We start from the raw sequence: 18,088 nt of genomic DNA on the forward strand, positions 1-18,088 counted from the left end.
CCAAGGAAACTGCGGATCTCGCTAACTGAGGTGGGTGCCAACCATTCAGTGACTGACTGAATTTTGCTGGGGTCTACTGCTATACATTCTCCCGATATAACATGTCCAAGGAATCTGACTTCCTTCAACCAAAACTTGCATTTTCTAAACTTAGCATACAGCTGGTGTTCCGTGAGTTTCTCGAGAACTAAGCGCAAATGCTCCTTGTGCTCCTCCTCGTTCTTTGAGTATACCATAATATCATCAATAAACACCACCACAAACTTGTCCAAATATTCCATGAACACCTTGTTCATCATGCTCATGAAATAAGCAGAGGCATTAGTCAGTCCAAATGACATGTGTACTCGTATAATCCATACCGCGTCGTGAATGATGTCTTTGGTATATCCTTCTCCCGTATCTTCAACTGGTGGTATCCTGATCGCAGATCGATCTTCGAAAACACCTTAGCTCCTTGCAACTGAGCAAACAGATCGTTGATCATCGGCAGTGGGTACTTGTTCTTGATCGTCACTTCATTCAAGGCTCGATAATCAACAACCATCCTTAGGGATTTATCCTTCTTCTCAACCAAAAGCACTGGGGCTCCCCAAGGTGATGAACTTCTTCGAATGTATCCTTTCTCCAATAACTCCTTGATCTGTTTCTTAATTTCCTCCAGATCATTTGCGGGCATCCGATAGGGTCTCTTGGATATTGGTCCTATTCCTGACAACAACTCTATCAAAAACTCAATGTCTCTATCCGGTGGCATGCTTGGTAACTCCTCTGGAAAGACATCCGGATAATCCTTTACTACAGGCACTTCCTCCTGAACAACTCCCGTGAGGGTATTCACTTGGCTCCTCCTAGGCACATGCCTAAACACATACTTAATCCTTTTTCCCTCCGGGGTGGTAAGATAAATCGACTTACTAGCACAGTCAATATTCCCTCCAAACTTTGACATCTAGTCCATACCTAATATCACATCCAATCCTTGTGACTCCAAGATAATTAGGTCGGACGGAAAAACATGTGTGCCAATGGTTAAGGGTACCTGGTCGCACCATCGGCTAGCAATGTATTCTGCTCCGGGCGAGCTCACTAAGAGAGGGGTCCTAAGGGTTTGGGTTGGTAGTTTAAACTTATGCACAAATCCCCTTGATATATATGAATGCGATGCACCAGTATCGAAAAGAACAAGAGCGGTAAATGACTTAACCAAAAACTTACCTATTACCACGTCCGACGTCCGGCTGCTCTTCAACCTCCTCCACGTTAACGGTTCACTTGTCCTTTGTTGAATGGATCAGCTTCTTCCCAGCGCTCCCATTTCCGTTTCCATTCTTTCCTTCAGGGAACTCCGTGGCGTAGTGTCCAGTCTTCCCACACTTGAAGCAAGTAACGTGACTTAAATCCCTTTTGGTGGGTGTGGCTGGATTGGGGCGTTCTGATTGTTGGCTCCGTTCCATTCCCATTCTTAGCGCCATTGTGATTATGAGATCCTCCTCCAGTGTGGTTGTGACCTCCATGGTTATGGACAAGTCCTCCCGAATTCGGGGTTAGGCGAGGCCTCTGCTGAGCTCCTGAGTTATACTTCCCTTGTCCATACTTTCTCTTGCGGCTCTCAATCTGCTGCTGCTTCCCTTCGATCATAAGAGCCTTATCTACCAACTCCTGGTAGTTGTTGAAGGTTGCTACCATCAACTGTATGCTCATCTCATCATTCAGCCCTTCCATAAATTTCTCCTGCTTTGCGGCATCTGTGGCCACATCATCAGGGGCATAGCGAGATAACTTGCTAAACTCATCCACGTACTTGTGCCACAGTACGGTTCCCTTGACGTAGGTTGCGAAACTCCCGCTTCTTCATACTCATAGCTCCAGTTGAGACATGGGCCATGCGAAAAGCTTGCGCTTGCTGAAACTGGTCCCATGTGACCGTGGCTATGGGGAAAGTGGCTGTGTAATTCTCCCACCATGAGGCTGCAGGTCCATCCAATTGATGTGCGGCAAAGCGCACCCTCTCAGCATCCGTGCAACCTGCGATGGTCAACTCCCTTCCAATACGGCGTAGCCAATCATCCGCAACTATAGGCTAGGTGCTACTGGAAAACACCGGCGGCTGTAACCTTAGAAAACGGGCTAGGTTGTCCACTGGGGGCGGGTTGTTGTTGTTGTTGTTGTTGCCCTGGTTCTGAACTAGCAATTGCATCAAAGTATTCTGCTGCTGGATCAACTGGGTGAGCTCCGGTGGGAAAACAAAACTGGGGTCACGTCTCGGAGGCATCTGATGGGTTTAGATGGAAGAGATCAGAATAGAAAAGGGGTCTAATGAGAAAACACTACCCATATGCACATGAGACAAACACAAACATTTCACTCAATCAATCAAGCAAGGGCATACAAACGGTCTAGGACTATCGCAAAGTGCTCATTGAACACTAATTACATGGGGGAATGCTACTAATATTTGGTGGTCATCTAGAAATTTTGATCGGTGGAAGACTCCATGATGTCTGATCCAGCTTCGTCTTCAAAGTCATCATCACTAGGATCAGAATCGGTGTCGTCGATGATGATGTAATCCTCGGGGCGTATCTCCTTGGGTTCTTCTTCTTCGTCTTCTTCCACTGGTGCTGGTCCTCCCATGAATACTCCGATCTTCTTGACTAAGTCTTCATTCTTCTCCAGTAGTGTCTTGATTTCCTCCTCATATCCATCGCGTGTAAACTTGAGTTCTTCCTCTAGTTCGATTATTCTAGTCTTCGCCTTCTTCAAGTCTATCATGTTCGCGCACATCTGGTTCTCCTGACGTCGAATGTGCTGGTTTAACTCCTGGATGAAAGCGGCAATGGATCTATCCTTCTTGGTGCTGATTACTTCCCATTGCTCGTCTCGACGCCCACATATTTGGTATATAGTGTCCTTGAGTTCCCTGTTGTAGACTTCTCCAATGCGCCCCATGGTAATGTGGGCTGCCATGCTCTTGCCTAGACTCCAGGTGGGTGCTTTAAAAGAAAACTCTATGGGTTTAGAAGTTGGCAAGAACGTCCTTCCTGGAACTTGTACTTGAATCATCCAGTGCTCCTCTTCAGGTAAAGTGGCGTTGTACGTTCTGGTGAAGCTTGGTATTCCAATGTTCAAATACCTAGTGACTTCCTTCAAGTGGCGTCCAAAAGGTGTGTCTTCATCCGGTTGCGCAAACTTGTTCTTCATCTCCGCCATCCAAAAGAGTAGAAAATGGAGAGAAGTCAGAAATGAGAAGAGAAGTGTGTCCTAGGGTTTATCTTAGTGGTCGTGTCCTACACTCAGCGTGTGCTCTGATACCATCTTGTAGCGACCCGACCTCAGATGGTCAAGTCTCTGTGCTTTAGTGTCATCCCTGGATCGGTAATGCTGACACACACAGTACTCGAAGGATTTATAACAGAGTGGCAATCACACACCTATTACATCGGATGTCTCAAGAGAGAACATGTCTTAAGGCCATCTAATACGATAACAGCGGAAGGCTTGGAAGATAAAGTGAGTCCATCAACTCCAACTGCATAGCTGAGCTGCATGGCAATGACCTAACGAACCTTACTCCTCGTCTGAAAAGCCTGCAACATCATACCTTGCAGCCCGAAAATGGGTCAGCACATGGAATATGCTGGCAATGTAACACAGTAGAGCAAGAACAGAATAATGCTATCACTACATGCATATTTGGCTGGTGCAAATCTCTATGGTTATAGTTTTTGCGAAAAGCCAAATTTTCCCTACAACAAAGGAATAGATTTTAATTTTAACTATCATGGTAGTTGAAACATCATTGAGAAGGTTCCTCCAACTCAATCCCAATTAAAGTGATTAACATCCCAACAGTATTAATTAAGAATGGTGAGATACATGTGATAATCCAAATACTAGATACTCAAGAATTGTCCATAACCGGGGACACGGCTAACCATGATTAGATTATACACTCTGCAGAGGTTTGTGCACTTTTCCCCACAAGACCCAATCGCCTCCGTTGGATTTCTCGCACTACACGGTGTTTGAGAAACGGATGACCAAGACACGGTCTTTCAGAAACATTAACTCTCTACTCCGGACAGACCATACCAAACCTACATCCCACTACCTGCTGATCTGCCTCTTCAAGAGCTTCACGTAACTTACTCAACTATGCTAGAGCCCATAATAGCTTGTGGCTGCACACGGAAGTTTCTAGCATGAATCACCTCAATTCCCTTTGAGCCTGGGTGGCGGTCCATAGGAAGATCACACGGGTACTCCGGGATTTCCAAAAAATACAGGCAACACTGGGTTCCCCAGGTGCCTCAATCCACCCAGATGTTAAATTAAGTTGCCACCTTAAGTTGAACCTTAATTAACAATCTCACAGCTGTCATGGATTTCACTCAAACCCAAACCACGTCTACGAGCATAGCATAGCATAGTAATATAAGAAGCGTAGAAGTAACTCCCAGGGTTTGAATGTAACAGGGGTAATAGGTTCTACCTCAACAACTACTTCCCAACCCACATGTTACTGACATCCTGATCATGCAATGTGTGAGGATTGGAACTAATGCATAAAAACTGGGTGATAAAAGGGATATGATCAAAGTGTTACTTGCCTTGCTGACGGTCTGCGAAACCTAGGGACTCGTAGTAGCACGCTTCACACTCCGGGTGTTCTATCACAAACAAACAATAACATACATAAGCAACAAGCAAGAGATGCACAAGCAAAACTCAAATAAAAGAGATTGACCAGAAGGTTCAACTTAAGAACTCCGGTTCGCAAAAAGAATCAAATCAAACGGAGCAACGAAACTCAAACGGCGAAAAAGAGAAGCTTCGTTTACTAATCTGAGCCTAGGTCAAATTTTACAGTAGCAAAAACTTATTTGAGTTGGTTAAACGGAAAGAGGGTTTCGAGACGAAGATCTAGGCGCTTGAATCGCCTGATTCTGACTAACGAGAGAAAAGATAAACAGAAACTAAGATCGGATCAAAAATCGCGATCGAGAAAAACTCGCGGAATAAATCCGATAAAAGAAATCTAACGAACAGACTAACGAATGAGCGTTCGTTAGCTGTAACTAACGGGCGAAAAACCGTTCGTTAAAACGAACGTACGGACGAACGTCCGCTGACAAGAAGAACCGAGAAAAACCAGCGATCCGAAAAAAATGAATCTAGGGTTTTCTAAAAAAACCGAACGGTTTTAGAAAGAAAAACCGGCGGCGGATCCGGCGGCTACCTCCGGCGGGGCTCCGGCGAGGCGAGGGTGGCGGCTCGCGGCGGCGGCGGCAGGTGGCGACGGCGGGCGACGCGGTGGTGGCTGCGGGGCGGCTGCGGTGGCGGCGGCAGGCGGCGGCGGCAGACGACGCGGGCGGCTGCGGGCGGCGCGGTGGGGGCTGCGGGGCAGCTGCGGTGGTGGTGGGGGGGCCTCGGCGGCGGTCTTTAAAGGGGGGCGGCGGCTTGCTTGGGCGAGGGGGCACCCGGGGAGGAGTCCGAGTCGGACTCTCCTCGGCGTCCGTGCCAGGCACGACGGCGCGGGCGAGGGAGGCGGTGGCGCGGGCGGGCCGGCCTGGCTCGGCTGGGCCTTAGGCCCAGTCGGGCATGGGAACTTTTTTTTTAAACAAATTTTCGCCGACCGAAATAAAATCCTAGAAAAATAAAAAGAATCTAAAAAATGCCAAAACAAATTTTCACCGTCTAAATAAAATATTTAGAACGGGATGAACATTTTCTTGGCCCTAGAATGCAATTTTGAAAACGTGCAATTTTTCTAATGCAAATAAAATCCGAATAAAATCAAATAAAATCAAATAAATGATTTTAATATTTTTCCTCAAATATTTCAATTATTTTGGAGAAGTCATATTATCTCCTCTTATTTATTTTAATGTGAAATATTTTCCGGAGAGAAAAATAATTAAAATCAAAAATCCTCGTTTCAATATTTGATAAAAATCAAATATGAAAACAGGGAAATCCCCAACTCTCTCCGAGGGTCCTTGAGTTGCTTAGGATTTTCGAGGATCGCGAGACGAAAAGCAAATGAAATATGATATGCATGGATGACTATGTATAACATTCCAAATTGAAAATTTGGGATGTTACAAATATATGTGGGAATGGACTGGGCAATGGATTTTATGAACACGGCTTTACCACCTTGAGAAGGAAAGCCCCATAAAGTCATATGTTTGATCAACTTTTGTTGAAAGTTTGGAAACTTCCCTTTGGACATACACCCATCCGGAGTTGGAAGCCACAAGTACTTTTCTTCAAAGTGCAAGTTTTCAATCTACAAGGTTGTTCTAACCTCATCCTGATGCACAATATGGCATGAGTCTCCAAACAAGATAGATCATTTCGCATGGTTTAACAATTGACCTGTGGCTGTAACATAGGTATTCAAAATATTTCTCACGTGCATGGCCTGTTCATACTTTGCTTCAAAGAATAAGAGAGTATCATACCAAAAAAAGGACATGTAAGATGAAAATATCATGTTTTCATAAGATCGCCTGAAAGGCTTCCTCACCGTCTCAGATGCCTCTTGTGCAACCAAAGTGTAGAAACTATCGACCACATCATGGTTCAATGCCCTTCCACCCATAAAGTCTGGTTTGATCTGCTACGGAGGCGAGGTCTATCATCGCTCACCCCCACTATTGATGATTCGACTTGTGTGTGGTGGCGTGCCTATGAGGCGAGGGTTCCAGGTGTTCGGCAAAAGAATACCATGGCAATCCTCATCGTTGGGTCTGAAGGAAATACACCCTAGAGGCAATAAAAAAGTTGTTATTTTACAGTTCCTTATATCATGATAAATGTTTTTTATTCATGCTAGAATTGTATTAACCGGAAACTTGATATATGTGTGGATACATTGACAAAACATCGTGTCCCTAGTAAGCCTCTACTAGACTAGCTCGTTAATTAAAGATGGTTAAGTTTCCTAACCATAGACACGTGTTGTCATTTTATGAACGGGATCACATCATTAGGAGAATGATGTGATGGACAAGACCCATCCGTTAGCTTAGCATAATGATCGTTAAGTTTATTGCTATTGCTTTCTTCATGACATATATATTCCTTTGACTATGAGATTATGCAACTCCCGAATACCGGAGGAATACCTTGTGTGCTATCAAACGTCACAACGTAACTGGATGATTATAAAGATGCTCCACGGGTATCTCCGAAGATGTTTGTTGGGTTGGCATAGATCGAGATTAGGATTTGTCACTCTGAGTATCGGAGAGGTATCTTCGGGCCCTCTCGGTAATGCACATCATAATAAGCCTTGCAAGCAATGTGAATAATGAGTTAGTTGCGGGATGATGCATTACAGAACGAGTAAAGAGACTTGCCGGTAACGAGATTGAACTAGGTATGAAGATACCGACGATCGAATCTCGGGCAAGTAACATACCGATGACTAGGGGAATAACATATGTTCTCATTACGGTATGAACGATAAAGATATTTGTAGAATATGTGGGAACCAATATGAGCATCCAGGTTCCATTGTTGGTTATTAACCGGAGAGGTGTCGCGGTCATGTCTACATAGTTCTCGAACCCGTAGGGTCCGCATGTTTAACGTTCGATGACGATTTTGTATTACATGAGTTATGTGATTTGGTGACCGAATATTGTTCGGAGTCCCGGATGAGATCACGGACATGCCGAGCAGTCTCAAAATGGTCGAGAGGTAAAGACTCGTATATAGGACGATAGTATTCGGACATCGGAAGTGTTCGGGGAGTACCGGGTACGTATCAGGTCAACGGAAGGGGTTCCGGGCAACCCCCGGCAAACTATATGGGACTAATGGGCCAAGAGAGGGACAGACCAGCCCCTAAGGGGACGGTGCACCCCCTATAGGCCGAAATAGGAGGGAAAGGAAAGGAGGGAAGGGAGAAGGAAAGGGGAGGATTCGGCCTCCCCCTTTCCTTCCCCTCCCCCTCTCTTTCCTTCCCCCTCCGATGCATATGGAAGGGGGGAGCCCGACTTGGAGGAGGCGCCCAAGTAGGATCCCTCCTACTTGTGGCGCCCCTTGTTGCTCCCCTCCCTCTCCCACCTATATATATGGTGGGGGGCACCGCTAGAACACACAACATTGATTCCTAGCCGTGTGCGGCGCCCCCCTCCACAGTTTACGCCTTCGGTCATATTGTCGTAGTGCTTAGGCGAAGCCCTGCGCAGATTACTTCACCATCACCATCACCACACCGTCGTGCTAACGAAACTCTCCCTCGATACTTTGCTGGATCAAGAGTTTGAGGGACGTCATCGAGCTGAACGTGTGCAGAACTTGGAGGTGCCGTACGTTCGGTGCTTGATCGGTCGGAACGAGAAGAAGTTCGACTACATCAACCATGTTGTCAAACGCTTCCGCTTTCGGTCTATGAGGGCACGCCGAACACACTCTCCCCCTCTCGTTGCTATGCATCTCCTTGATAGATCTTGCATGAGCGTAAGTATTTTTTTGAAATTGCATGCTACGTTTCCCAACAGGGTCTAAGAAGCTATAGCCGGAGCGCAATGCTCAAGTATTCGAAGGGATGGCGCTTAGGAACTTATCCTTCGAGGAATTGTTGTTGTGGTAGACGGCAATGCGGTCAACAGTCAGGGTTAAGGAGTAGGTTTATTCCTTGTCAACATCGGTCTTGTTAGTACTACTTCCGTTTCAAAATAATTGAAGTTCAATCTGATTTGATACAATTCAAACTTCATTAAATTGACCAAGTTTATATGAAAGTATATCAACACCTACAACACCAAATTTGCTTCATTAGATTCATCACGAAATACATTTTGATATCATATATACTTGATATTGTAGTTCTTTGCAGATTTTTCCATAAATTTGGTCAAACTTTAACAAACTTGACTTAGGATAAAACTTCAATTATTTGTAGCTGACCCAATGCCTGTAATTAACTCTTTTCTGTAGACCGTGTTAGTTCTAAAACATCATGTATGGAGGGCACACAAGAGGAGAAGAATCCACGGAGGACACAACATGCATGTGACCAAGGTTAGATTTTGCAGCCAAGTGCGTGCGTGCGTGCGTACTCAAGTTAGTTGCCAGAGTACAAAATGTAGGTTAAACTGGTCACCGGAGCAGGCTAAATTATGTGGAGTAAGCAGTTCCAGAGACTGTCTATTTTAGTAACCCCGCAGCAAGCGCAGAGTTAGACCAGCCTACCTAACTACCAGCATGACACAACCAACGTAACCGACCATGCAGCTCAGCCGTGAAAAACAACCGTGAAATTACACCTCCCAGTCAAAAGCTATATTTAGCACCCATGCAATGTTGACCAGCCAAGATGAATCTGGTTCACTACAAAGTGAAAAAAAAATCCATTTACTTACTTATCATATGATTGTAACCGGTAATTAATTAACCAGGGTAGTGGTGTTTTTCAGTTCATTAATAATTTATTTACGGGCAGGGTGCATCCGCATCCGCGCCCTAAACCTGAAAGTCAGAAACGACTCTACGTGTAACCCGCGGGGGCCGGGTCAGGCCGACACGGACGTGGATCCGGTCAAGGCCGGGGACGGACGGCCGGGGGCGCCTCCACGCGCGCCATCGGACGGCCCGCGCGCCCCCATATCCCCCGCCGCCGCGTGCTTTATTTAGCCACCTCCCTCCCCCCTGCCGCGAGCTGCTACTGCTCCTCCCTCCTCCACCCTCCTCCGCCTCTTCTTCCCTCCCCTTGCCTCCAAATTGTCTCCGTCGGAGGCGCCCGGGCACGCACGCGCGCGGAGAGGTTTGGTTTTGCGGCCACCATGCAGGCGGCGACGGTGGCAGCGGCGGCCAACGGCGGGGGCGACGTGCAGAAGCAGCAGCAGGTGGGGGCGGCGCCGCTCCCGGCGGTGGCGGCGCTGGCGCCGCCGCCCCATTGGGTGGCCATGCCGTTCGCGCCGCCGGGCGCCGCGGCCATGGTGGTGCCGCACCAGATGGCGCCGGCGCCGCCCCACCAGTTCGCGCCGCACTTCGTGCCGTTCCACGCCGTCGCGCCGCCGCCCCCGCCGCTGCAGCCGCGCCCGGCGCACGTCGCCATGGGCTCCCCGGCCCCCGCCGCGCAGCCCGGCCAGGAGGAGAACAAGACCATCTGGGTCGGCGACCTCCATTACTGGATGGACGAGAACTACCTCCACACCTGCTTCGGCTACACCGGCGAGGTGAGCACGCCCCCTCCCCCCAACCCCAGATCTCGCCCACGTCCACGCCGCCCCCGAGCCAAAGCTGCCAAAAAGAGGCACACCGTCTCCCTTTCGCATACCCCACTGACTAGGAACCCTTTTCTTGGATGTGACAAGCCCGCGAGATACACTGAATGTGTGGTTAAATCACACCCCATCCCACGAAAAATGGCGACAGGTTCCAGAGGCGCGATTCGTCTCTCGGGTCGCGCGAGGTCGGGGGAGAGAGAATGAGAGAGAAAGAGAGGCGGATCTTAACAAAGACTGGGTAGAGCCTATAGCTGCAGGCCTGCGGTGCGTAGCGCAGAACGCAGACGCGGGCAGCAGTACAAATGATTGGGTCACTGTGCGGAAAGAGGAAATGGGCGAGCAACCGCTGGGCACCCCGGGAGGCGTGGATCTGCGGCCTGAAACTGGAAAACCGCAGTCCCCTAGATTGGCTGAGGCAACGCAAGATACCCCCTATCCTTTCCTGCGCTGGTCATGGGGATATGCTTGGTCTGATGTGCCAGGTTGCCTACCTCGTAACGGCAGGATTCCTGGCGCACCATGGCCGTACATCTGTTTCGCCCCTCATTGGCCCGTTTTCAGTTTGGCAGCGTTGGGGATTGGGATGTGCTGATTAGGTGCGTGCTTCTTCTATGTAGAAACTAGCCGATCTACTTCTTGGCAGAAAAGGAGGACATTTACATTTTCTCAAACTACACTCAAACCAGTTAGAGTTAGGGCTTTACACTTTAGAAGAACTGAGCCCTGAATATTCAACTATTGTGATAGAAAATGAGGGTTTCTGCTTGAATGGGAGTAGCACCTTTTGCTCTTCCATTTTCGTGTCCACTAACATAGTAAAATGTCATCAAGCTGAGCTTACAAACGATTCCTTTATAGGCTCCAGTTTCATGTACTGTCTGTCTTTGCTGCACTTCCATTTTCATCATTTTGTAGCAGCTAAAACGTGGTGCGACGTTGTCACCTCCAGAACAATGGAGAAAAGACTTGATGACACATGGGGTTTATATGAGGACAAAAATGCTCATCGTTTTTAGCAGCGTTAAACCGAACGTTTTGCTGGGCTGTTTCGCCGGCCTGTGTCTTGACAATTGAAATTCTGAACTGTCCAGTCAGTTGAGGAACATAGACTGCATTGCAATGTGTCTTCTTATGCAATTTACAGCTCTTACTATCCAAGCTCAAACTTGTACTGATGTGTATGAATATGATGTAGGTTGTCGCAATCAAGGTTATTCGTAATAAGCAAACCGGGCAATCAGAAGGATATGGATTTGTAGAGTTCTACAGTCATGCTGCAGCTGAAAAAGTACTTGATGGTTTTGCTGGGCATATAATGCCAAATACTGACCAACCTTTTAGGATAAACTGGGCATCATTTAGCATGGGGGATAGGCGTTCGGACATTGCTTCAGATCATTCCATATTTGTAGGCGATCTTGCCTCTGATGTCAATGATACTGCATTGCTAGAGACTTTCTCCAGCAGGTACTCCTCTGTCAAAGGTGCAAAAGTTGTTATTGATGCTAACACTGGTAGATCCAAGGGCTATGGCTTTGTGCGGTTTGGAGATGATAGTGAGAAGACAAACGCCATGACCGAGATGAATGGAGTGTATTGCTCAACTAGGCCCATGAGGATTGGCCCTGCAACTCCCAGAAAATCTTCAGGTTGGTTAACAAGTTTCTCAGTTCCTATGTGCTCTGAATTAATTATTGGCCCAACTGAATGGAGGTTCCTTGATTTGGTTGTGTTCTTTCCCTGTTAATTTACGTTTTCTTTTGAGATAGTCTGAAACTAAATCCACACAACCCTGTACCTATATGCAAACATATGAGCCTGGCTGTTGTATTACTGATGGGGCGAGATTCCAATGATTTTAAAACGTGGTTAAAGGGGAAAGTTCCCTCCCTTAACTGTTCGTTATTTAGGTAGAAATGAGACCTTCCTGTGGATCGAATGCGGGTGGGCTAGCTTACACCCATAAGCTCTAGCCATCCGAGCTAGCGCTGATTCCAATGATTTTGATTTTAACCATTCGTAGAAGTTCTGGTTTCTAGGTGGGACTACTTTTAGTTAGTTCCCTGCTCTTTAGCATCTCTTTGCCACTTTAACTTGAAATTTTCACTTGTACTTTATCACACATCTGGACTTGTTTACATTCAGCATTTGTTTGGGAGGGAGATTCGTTCAGAATATAGTTCACACTTAACACTATCTATGTTAGAAAACTGTTTTTGCTCTGCATTCATGCCTTGCTGATTTTCCGCACCACCTTTTTGGAAAGTGGGTTTGTATTTGTGATAATGACATAAGTTCATACTTTAGAGGATATTATTGATTAGTCAAATAAAATCTGAGAACTTGTGAATTGCTATTAACATTATTCTTCTAGATAAAAAATTCTACAGGAACCATTTAATGTTGTTTGCATAGCTGTGACTGTTTTTCTGTTTCCTGAAAAAATGTTGGTGTAGGTACTTCTGGATCTACTGGTTCATCCGCTCGATCAGACGGAGATTTGACAAACACAACTGTGAGTACAGATGCATTAGCTGTAACTTATGCAATATACATCGTTATAGCTTTTCTCTTATAATCGTTGTTTAACTCATTAATTGTCCTTAGGTATTTGTCGGTGGGCTTGACCCAAATGTCAGTGAAGATGATCTTAAGCAAACCTTCTCCCAGTATGGTGAGATTTCCTCTGTGAAGATTCCAGTTGGGAAACAGTGCGGGTTCGTGCAGTTTCTTCAGAGGTATGGATTATTGGCCATGGACTTTTATACTTTTCAGTTCCTCCCCACATACAATATTTGTTTGGTTAAATTGGCTCTGTCACCATGATGGAATTCGATCGATTAATGCTGTCAACGTTTTTCCCTTTCACAGAAAGAATGCAGAAGATGCATTGCAAGGGCTAAACGGGAGCACCATCGGGAAACAGACCGTGCGCCTTTCATGGGGTCGCAATCCAGCAAACAAGCAGGTACTGTCATATGCTCATGTTGCCTTCCCTCCCTCCTTAAACAGTAAAATTGTGCAGCCAACATAACCCAAGAACCTGACGCTACTGCATCTCTTCTTTGCAGTTGAGGAGTGACAACGGCAACCAGTGGAACAATGGGATGTACTACGCGCCCTCGCCGTTCTACAATGGGTACGGCTACCCCGCGGCACCGTTCCCTGACCCGGGCATGTACGCTGCTGCCTACGGCGCGTACCCGGTCTACGGGAACCAGCAACAGGTCAGCTGAAGATAGGAGGTTGACACGCCCATCGCACGACAACCGGAGGCGCGCACGCAGTAGCTGTAGCTCTTGCTAGGGAAAGAAGGTAGACGACGACGGCTTCTTAGGTGAGCTAGATGTAGTGACTGGTCATGTAAAGTACATTACTACTATTACGAAGAACTAGCACCACTAAGACACCTAAAATGACTCGATCGCCATGGTCGTCTAGCTGGATTGTTCTAGGAAAAAAGAAGTTTTGGCCTAGAGCTGCAATATTAAGGTAGAACAATAATCTATTCAATATCTTCTGTGCGGTTTCTGATCGATTTGGCTTTTTTGGTGTTTGATTTCGAACTGATGTTGAGCTGAGCAAGTAGGGCTAGCTGCTAGAATATTTTGCAAACAATCAATAGCTCATCCTAGCTAGCAATTTCGTCACATAAATCGTTAGATAATTAGACTTCGCGAAGTCTAAGTCAACTGACGTCATATGTAAATTGATCCCATGTTTAACTCTGTTCGCGTGTGTGGAGTTCGGTTTTCGTGTTCGTTCTGCGTTGGCCTGCGTTGGCTTGCCACATGGGCTGGTGTTGGGCTGTATTGTCATCGTCCAGTTGTTGTGCATGTGTTTTTTTTTCTTTCTTTATTTGTGCTTGCTTTTTACTAGATTGCTAGAAGATTGTTCCGTTTGGTGTATTGCTGCACAGTACATTGTAGCTCTTAATTTTGTCGCTAGATTTTTTAATGCTCTCCTTCTTTTCGTGTCATCTTGTTATTTTTTTCCTTTTATCATTTCTTTCAAAAATTATTTTGTATTTTTAAATGACAAAAACAATCTTTAATGTAAAAAAATAGAAAAACAAACAAAATTAAAAGAAGAAGACAATTTAATTATCTGTGACCGATAGATAAGCAACTATATGCAGCCGACTAATGTGTAATTGGGTATCAATATTATTTTGAAAGGTGAAAAGTAAGTTGCATGGGAACCACATGTAATTGTGTGCGATCGAGGACATGCAATTGCATGTGGCCGACATGTGTGCGACTGGGTAGACGGACAAGTGCATGTGGCTGACGTGTGTGCCACCTAATTGCAAATATTTTGAAAAAGGAAAAACAATTAAATTGGCTGACAAATATTTAAAAAGTGGAAAAAATAGTTTTCACATGGACGACGGACATGCAATTGCGGTTGGCTAACGAATATGCAACTTCCCTCCTCCCTAACAAAACAGAGTTGCACTCGCCTCAAAGACATATAATTGCAGTCGGGTAAAACTTGCAGTTGCATGCCTAGTAGAAAACTGCAATTGCCTCCCTTCCCGCGAACAAAACACCACTGAGTTGCAGTTGCAATCAGAAGGCACATTTGCAGTTGCGTGTTTGTTGGAAGACATGCAATTGCACTCGGGGCAATGCTTGCAGTTGCGTGCCTAGTAGCATACTGCAACTTTTCCCCCTATGACAAAACACCATTGAGTTGCGGTTGCAGCCAGGGGACACACTCGCAGCTGCGTGCCTATTGAAAGACATGCAACCTATCTCCCTTTCTGATAAAACAACACGGAGTTGCAGCCGCGTTGAAGACATGCAGTTGCAGTCGAGGGTGACACTTGCAATTGCGTGACTAGTAGGAGACATGCAACTATCTCACTCCCGTGGAACAAAAAATGAGTTGCAATTACAGTTAGTGGCCCACTTGCACTTGCGTGCCTATTGGCAGACATGCAACTGCCCTCCTCCCCCAAAAAACAACAAAGAGTTACAATCGGAGGCGACACTTGCAGTTGCGTGCCTAGTAGCAAACATGCAACTGCCCCTCCCCTGGAACAAAAACAAATTGAGTTGCGGTTGCAGTCGCGGGGCACACTTGCAGTTGCGTGCCTATTGGAAGCCATGCAACTCGCCTCCCTTCTCGATAAAACAACACAGAATTGCAGCCGCGTTGAAGACATGTAGTTGCAGTCGTGGACGACAACTGCAGTTGTGTGACTAATAACAGCCATGCAACTGCCCCGCTTCCATGAAACAAAACATCATTGAGTTGCAGCTGCAGTTAGCGAAGACACTTGCAATTGCATGCCTATTGGTAGACATGCAACTTCCCTCCTTCCAACAAACCAATACAGAGTCACGGCAAAAGGGGACACTTGCAGTTGCGTGCCTAGTGGCAAACATGCTGCTGCCCCCTCCCTTGGACAAAACAGCATTGAGTCCCCCCCCCTCTCGGTAAAAAAAAACACAGAGTTGCAGCCGCGTTGAAGAGACACAGTTGCAGTCGGAGGCGGCACTTGAAGTTGCGTCACTAGTAGCAGGCATACAACTACCCCACTTCAATAAAACAAAACATCAATGAGTTGCAGTTGCAGTTAGGTGAGACACTTGCAGATGCATGTAGGGTATAATAGCACAGTTGCACATCCAGGGCAAACATGCAACTAGGTGGCAAATAAAAAACAATTTATACAATAAAAAATCAAAACAAAAGATAATAATAAATAAAAGAAAAAAATAGAAAGGAAAAATATAGAAGGAAAAATGTAGAAAAGGGAAAATAGGAAAGAAAATTACCGTCAACAAAAACAAAATGCAAAAATAAAAATAATAACAAATTTGGTTGCACACATGTGAAAAACATGCAACTACATGCATCCATCTCATCTTCAACAGGAGGTAATGTTTTTCGTAGAAAAAAATCAGCATAGTTGCACACATACGACGAGTGACCAACGGTTGTGCAAAATGAATTAAAAATAAACCAGGGAAACACTAAATAATAAATATACCTATTTTTATGTGGAAAAAATATAAATATGTCGACCGGCCACCTATGCACCTAGCCTCTAGCACCCTTAGTTGCACACATGTTTTACACTTGGTGGTTGCGTGTGGGAGACTGGCGTACCACTTGATGACGAGTTTGAAAAGAAGGACGCCCTTAATTAGAAAATGAAAAAAATCAAACCCAAAACACACAGAAATAAGAGCAAAAAAGGGAAAGGATAAATTAACAAGAAAATGGAAAATGAACATAAAAAACAAAAAGGACATGAACATAAAAAGGAAAAAAATAAAAATTGACATGAACATTGAAAAAGGACAAAAAATGACCCACTAAGTGTCGGAGGAGAGTCTCTACAAGAACATAAAAAAGGACAAAATAAGAAACAACAATGAAAAGGGAAAATGAAAACGTCCTGTTCTTTTTTACAACTTGCCTTATCAATTAGAAATAGTAAGAATGCCTAGTTTGATCTTGAGTGGAACACTAATAAAACTAAAATGAACCACCAAACAGAATAAACAACGTATAGATTAACTTTTTTAAGAAAAATGTATGGCTCGGACACAAGATCTCTTACACATCCAGGAAAAAGGCCAATAGACAAGAGACCCTCCCTCACGCTCAGTTCATGGTGCATCCGTGCCCAACACGGGAAAAAAAATAAACAAAACAAAAAAACACCATAATGGGCCGATACTACATGGGAAAAGCAGTGCTGACGAATCCTAAAGCAATGTTTTGATCCAACAGCTGACTCATCTACAAGTCTCAATCGACTGAGATTTAGCAGCCCCCTTAGTGGAACGCTTGACGATAATTTTGGCCTCGGAAAGACAGTTGAACGTATTTTCTAGCTAGTTCGACAAGATTTCCTTTTCCTCATTGTGCTCTATCAAATATTAGTACAATTATTATGAAGCTAATGTTAGAATCGACATTTAGTAGTAGCCCGCCTCCTATTGGAGACCTGACGTTTAAGAGTTTGTAATCAGTATTAAAGGCAATGACATATTACATGCATGATTACATGGCTGCATCCTTGACGACACGCAGTGTGTGGTTCTTAAGCATTTCATGAACGCAATTTCTAGTTGATTGGTTCACATGTCATAGCGCGGTGAAAGTGTTTCATTGAGGAAGGCACTGATCAACACCAGAGCTCGCTCGGGCTGGTAGGCAGGAACCATGTGCCCCGCACCCCTGACGGTCACAAACACCAGCCCACAATTGTACCCCTGAATGTACCCTCCAGCCTGCAACAAAGCAGAGCAGCATTGTCACAAAGTGATAATCTCCACTGACAACTGCAACGTTAGCGCTCAGTCTACCTCGTTGTTTACTGTCCATGGGCGCCATGGCTCCGTGACATCAAGTCCGAGGGCATGTAGGGTGTACCTCATGGCGGTGAATGGGCATACGGAGTCAAAGTCGCCGGTGAAATAAGAAAAACTTTCCGCTGTTACACACTCTGGCAGATCTTGCTTGTGGTTCAGTGTTGGGTTCGGCGTTACCTGTACAGCCACACCGGGAGGTTGTGCTCCATCAACCACTTAAGGGTTGGCAGCATCAACGTCGGTCCATCATTCGACTTCAGTTTGCTGCAAAAGTAGTAGATCGAGCGTCAGTTAGGGGAGTTTATTTGCTGCAAAGGTGGTTTGCTTTACTTTCACAGTTTGCTGTCCTAGTCAAGCAATTAATCTTGCGTGCAGTGTGACCACTCTGTTGGTCTAGCATGCATGGCCTCTTGCACCCGAGGATGATTGACAATGGCGGATATAGGGGTGGGGTGGTGGGGGCCATGCCCCCCCCCCCCCCACATACAATTTGCAGAATTTTTT

The 18,088-nt window shown here is 45.7% G+C and overlaps 2 protein-coding genes across 2 annotated transcripts; one reads left to right on the forward strand and one right to left on the reverse strand.

Annotated features, from left to right (window-relative positions):
• The first annotated feature begins 9,676 nt into the window (after nucleotides 1–9,676).
• LOC125509591 (polyadenylate-binding protein RBP47-like) lies at nucleotides 9,677–13,786 on the forward strand. The gene is made up of 6 exons (XM_048674590.1): nucleotides 9,677–10,199; nucleotides 11,446–11,899; nucleotides 12,707–12,765; nucleotides 12,858–12,988; nucleotides 13,122–13,218; nucleotides 13,322–13,786. The coding sequence occupies exons 1-6, from the start codon at nucleotides 9,804–9,806 to the stop codon at nucleotides 13,484–13,486; spliced, it is 1,302 nt and encodes a 433-aa protein (XP_048530547.1). The 5' UTR covers nucleotides 9,677–9,803; the 3' UTR covers nucleotides 13,487–13,786.
• A 3,564-nt stretch (nucleotides 13,787–17,350) lies between these two features.
• Nucleotides 17,351–17,793, reverse strand: LOC125507102 (serine carboxypeptidase 1-like). Its single transcript, XM_048671793.1, has 3 exons — nucleotides 17,762–17,793; nucleotides 17,579–17,699; nucleotides 17,351–17,503 (listed from the first exon to the last, which is right to left on the reverse strand). Exons 1-3 carry the CDS (start codon nucleotides 17,791–17,793, stop codon nucleotides 17,351–17,353), a joined length of 306 nt encoding a protein of 101 aa, XP_048527750.1.
• Between the last annotated feature and the right edge of the window lie 295 nt (nucleotides 17,794–18,088).

Source organism: Triticum urartu, chromosome 5 (assembly GCF_003073215.2).
Source record: "Triticum urartu cultivar G1812 chromosome 5, Tu2.1, whole genome shotgun sequence".
Classification (NCBI taxonomy): Eukaryota; Viridiplantae; Streptophyta; class Magnoliopsida; order Poales; family Poaceae; genus Triticum; species Triticum urartu.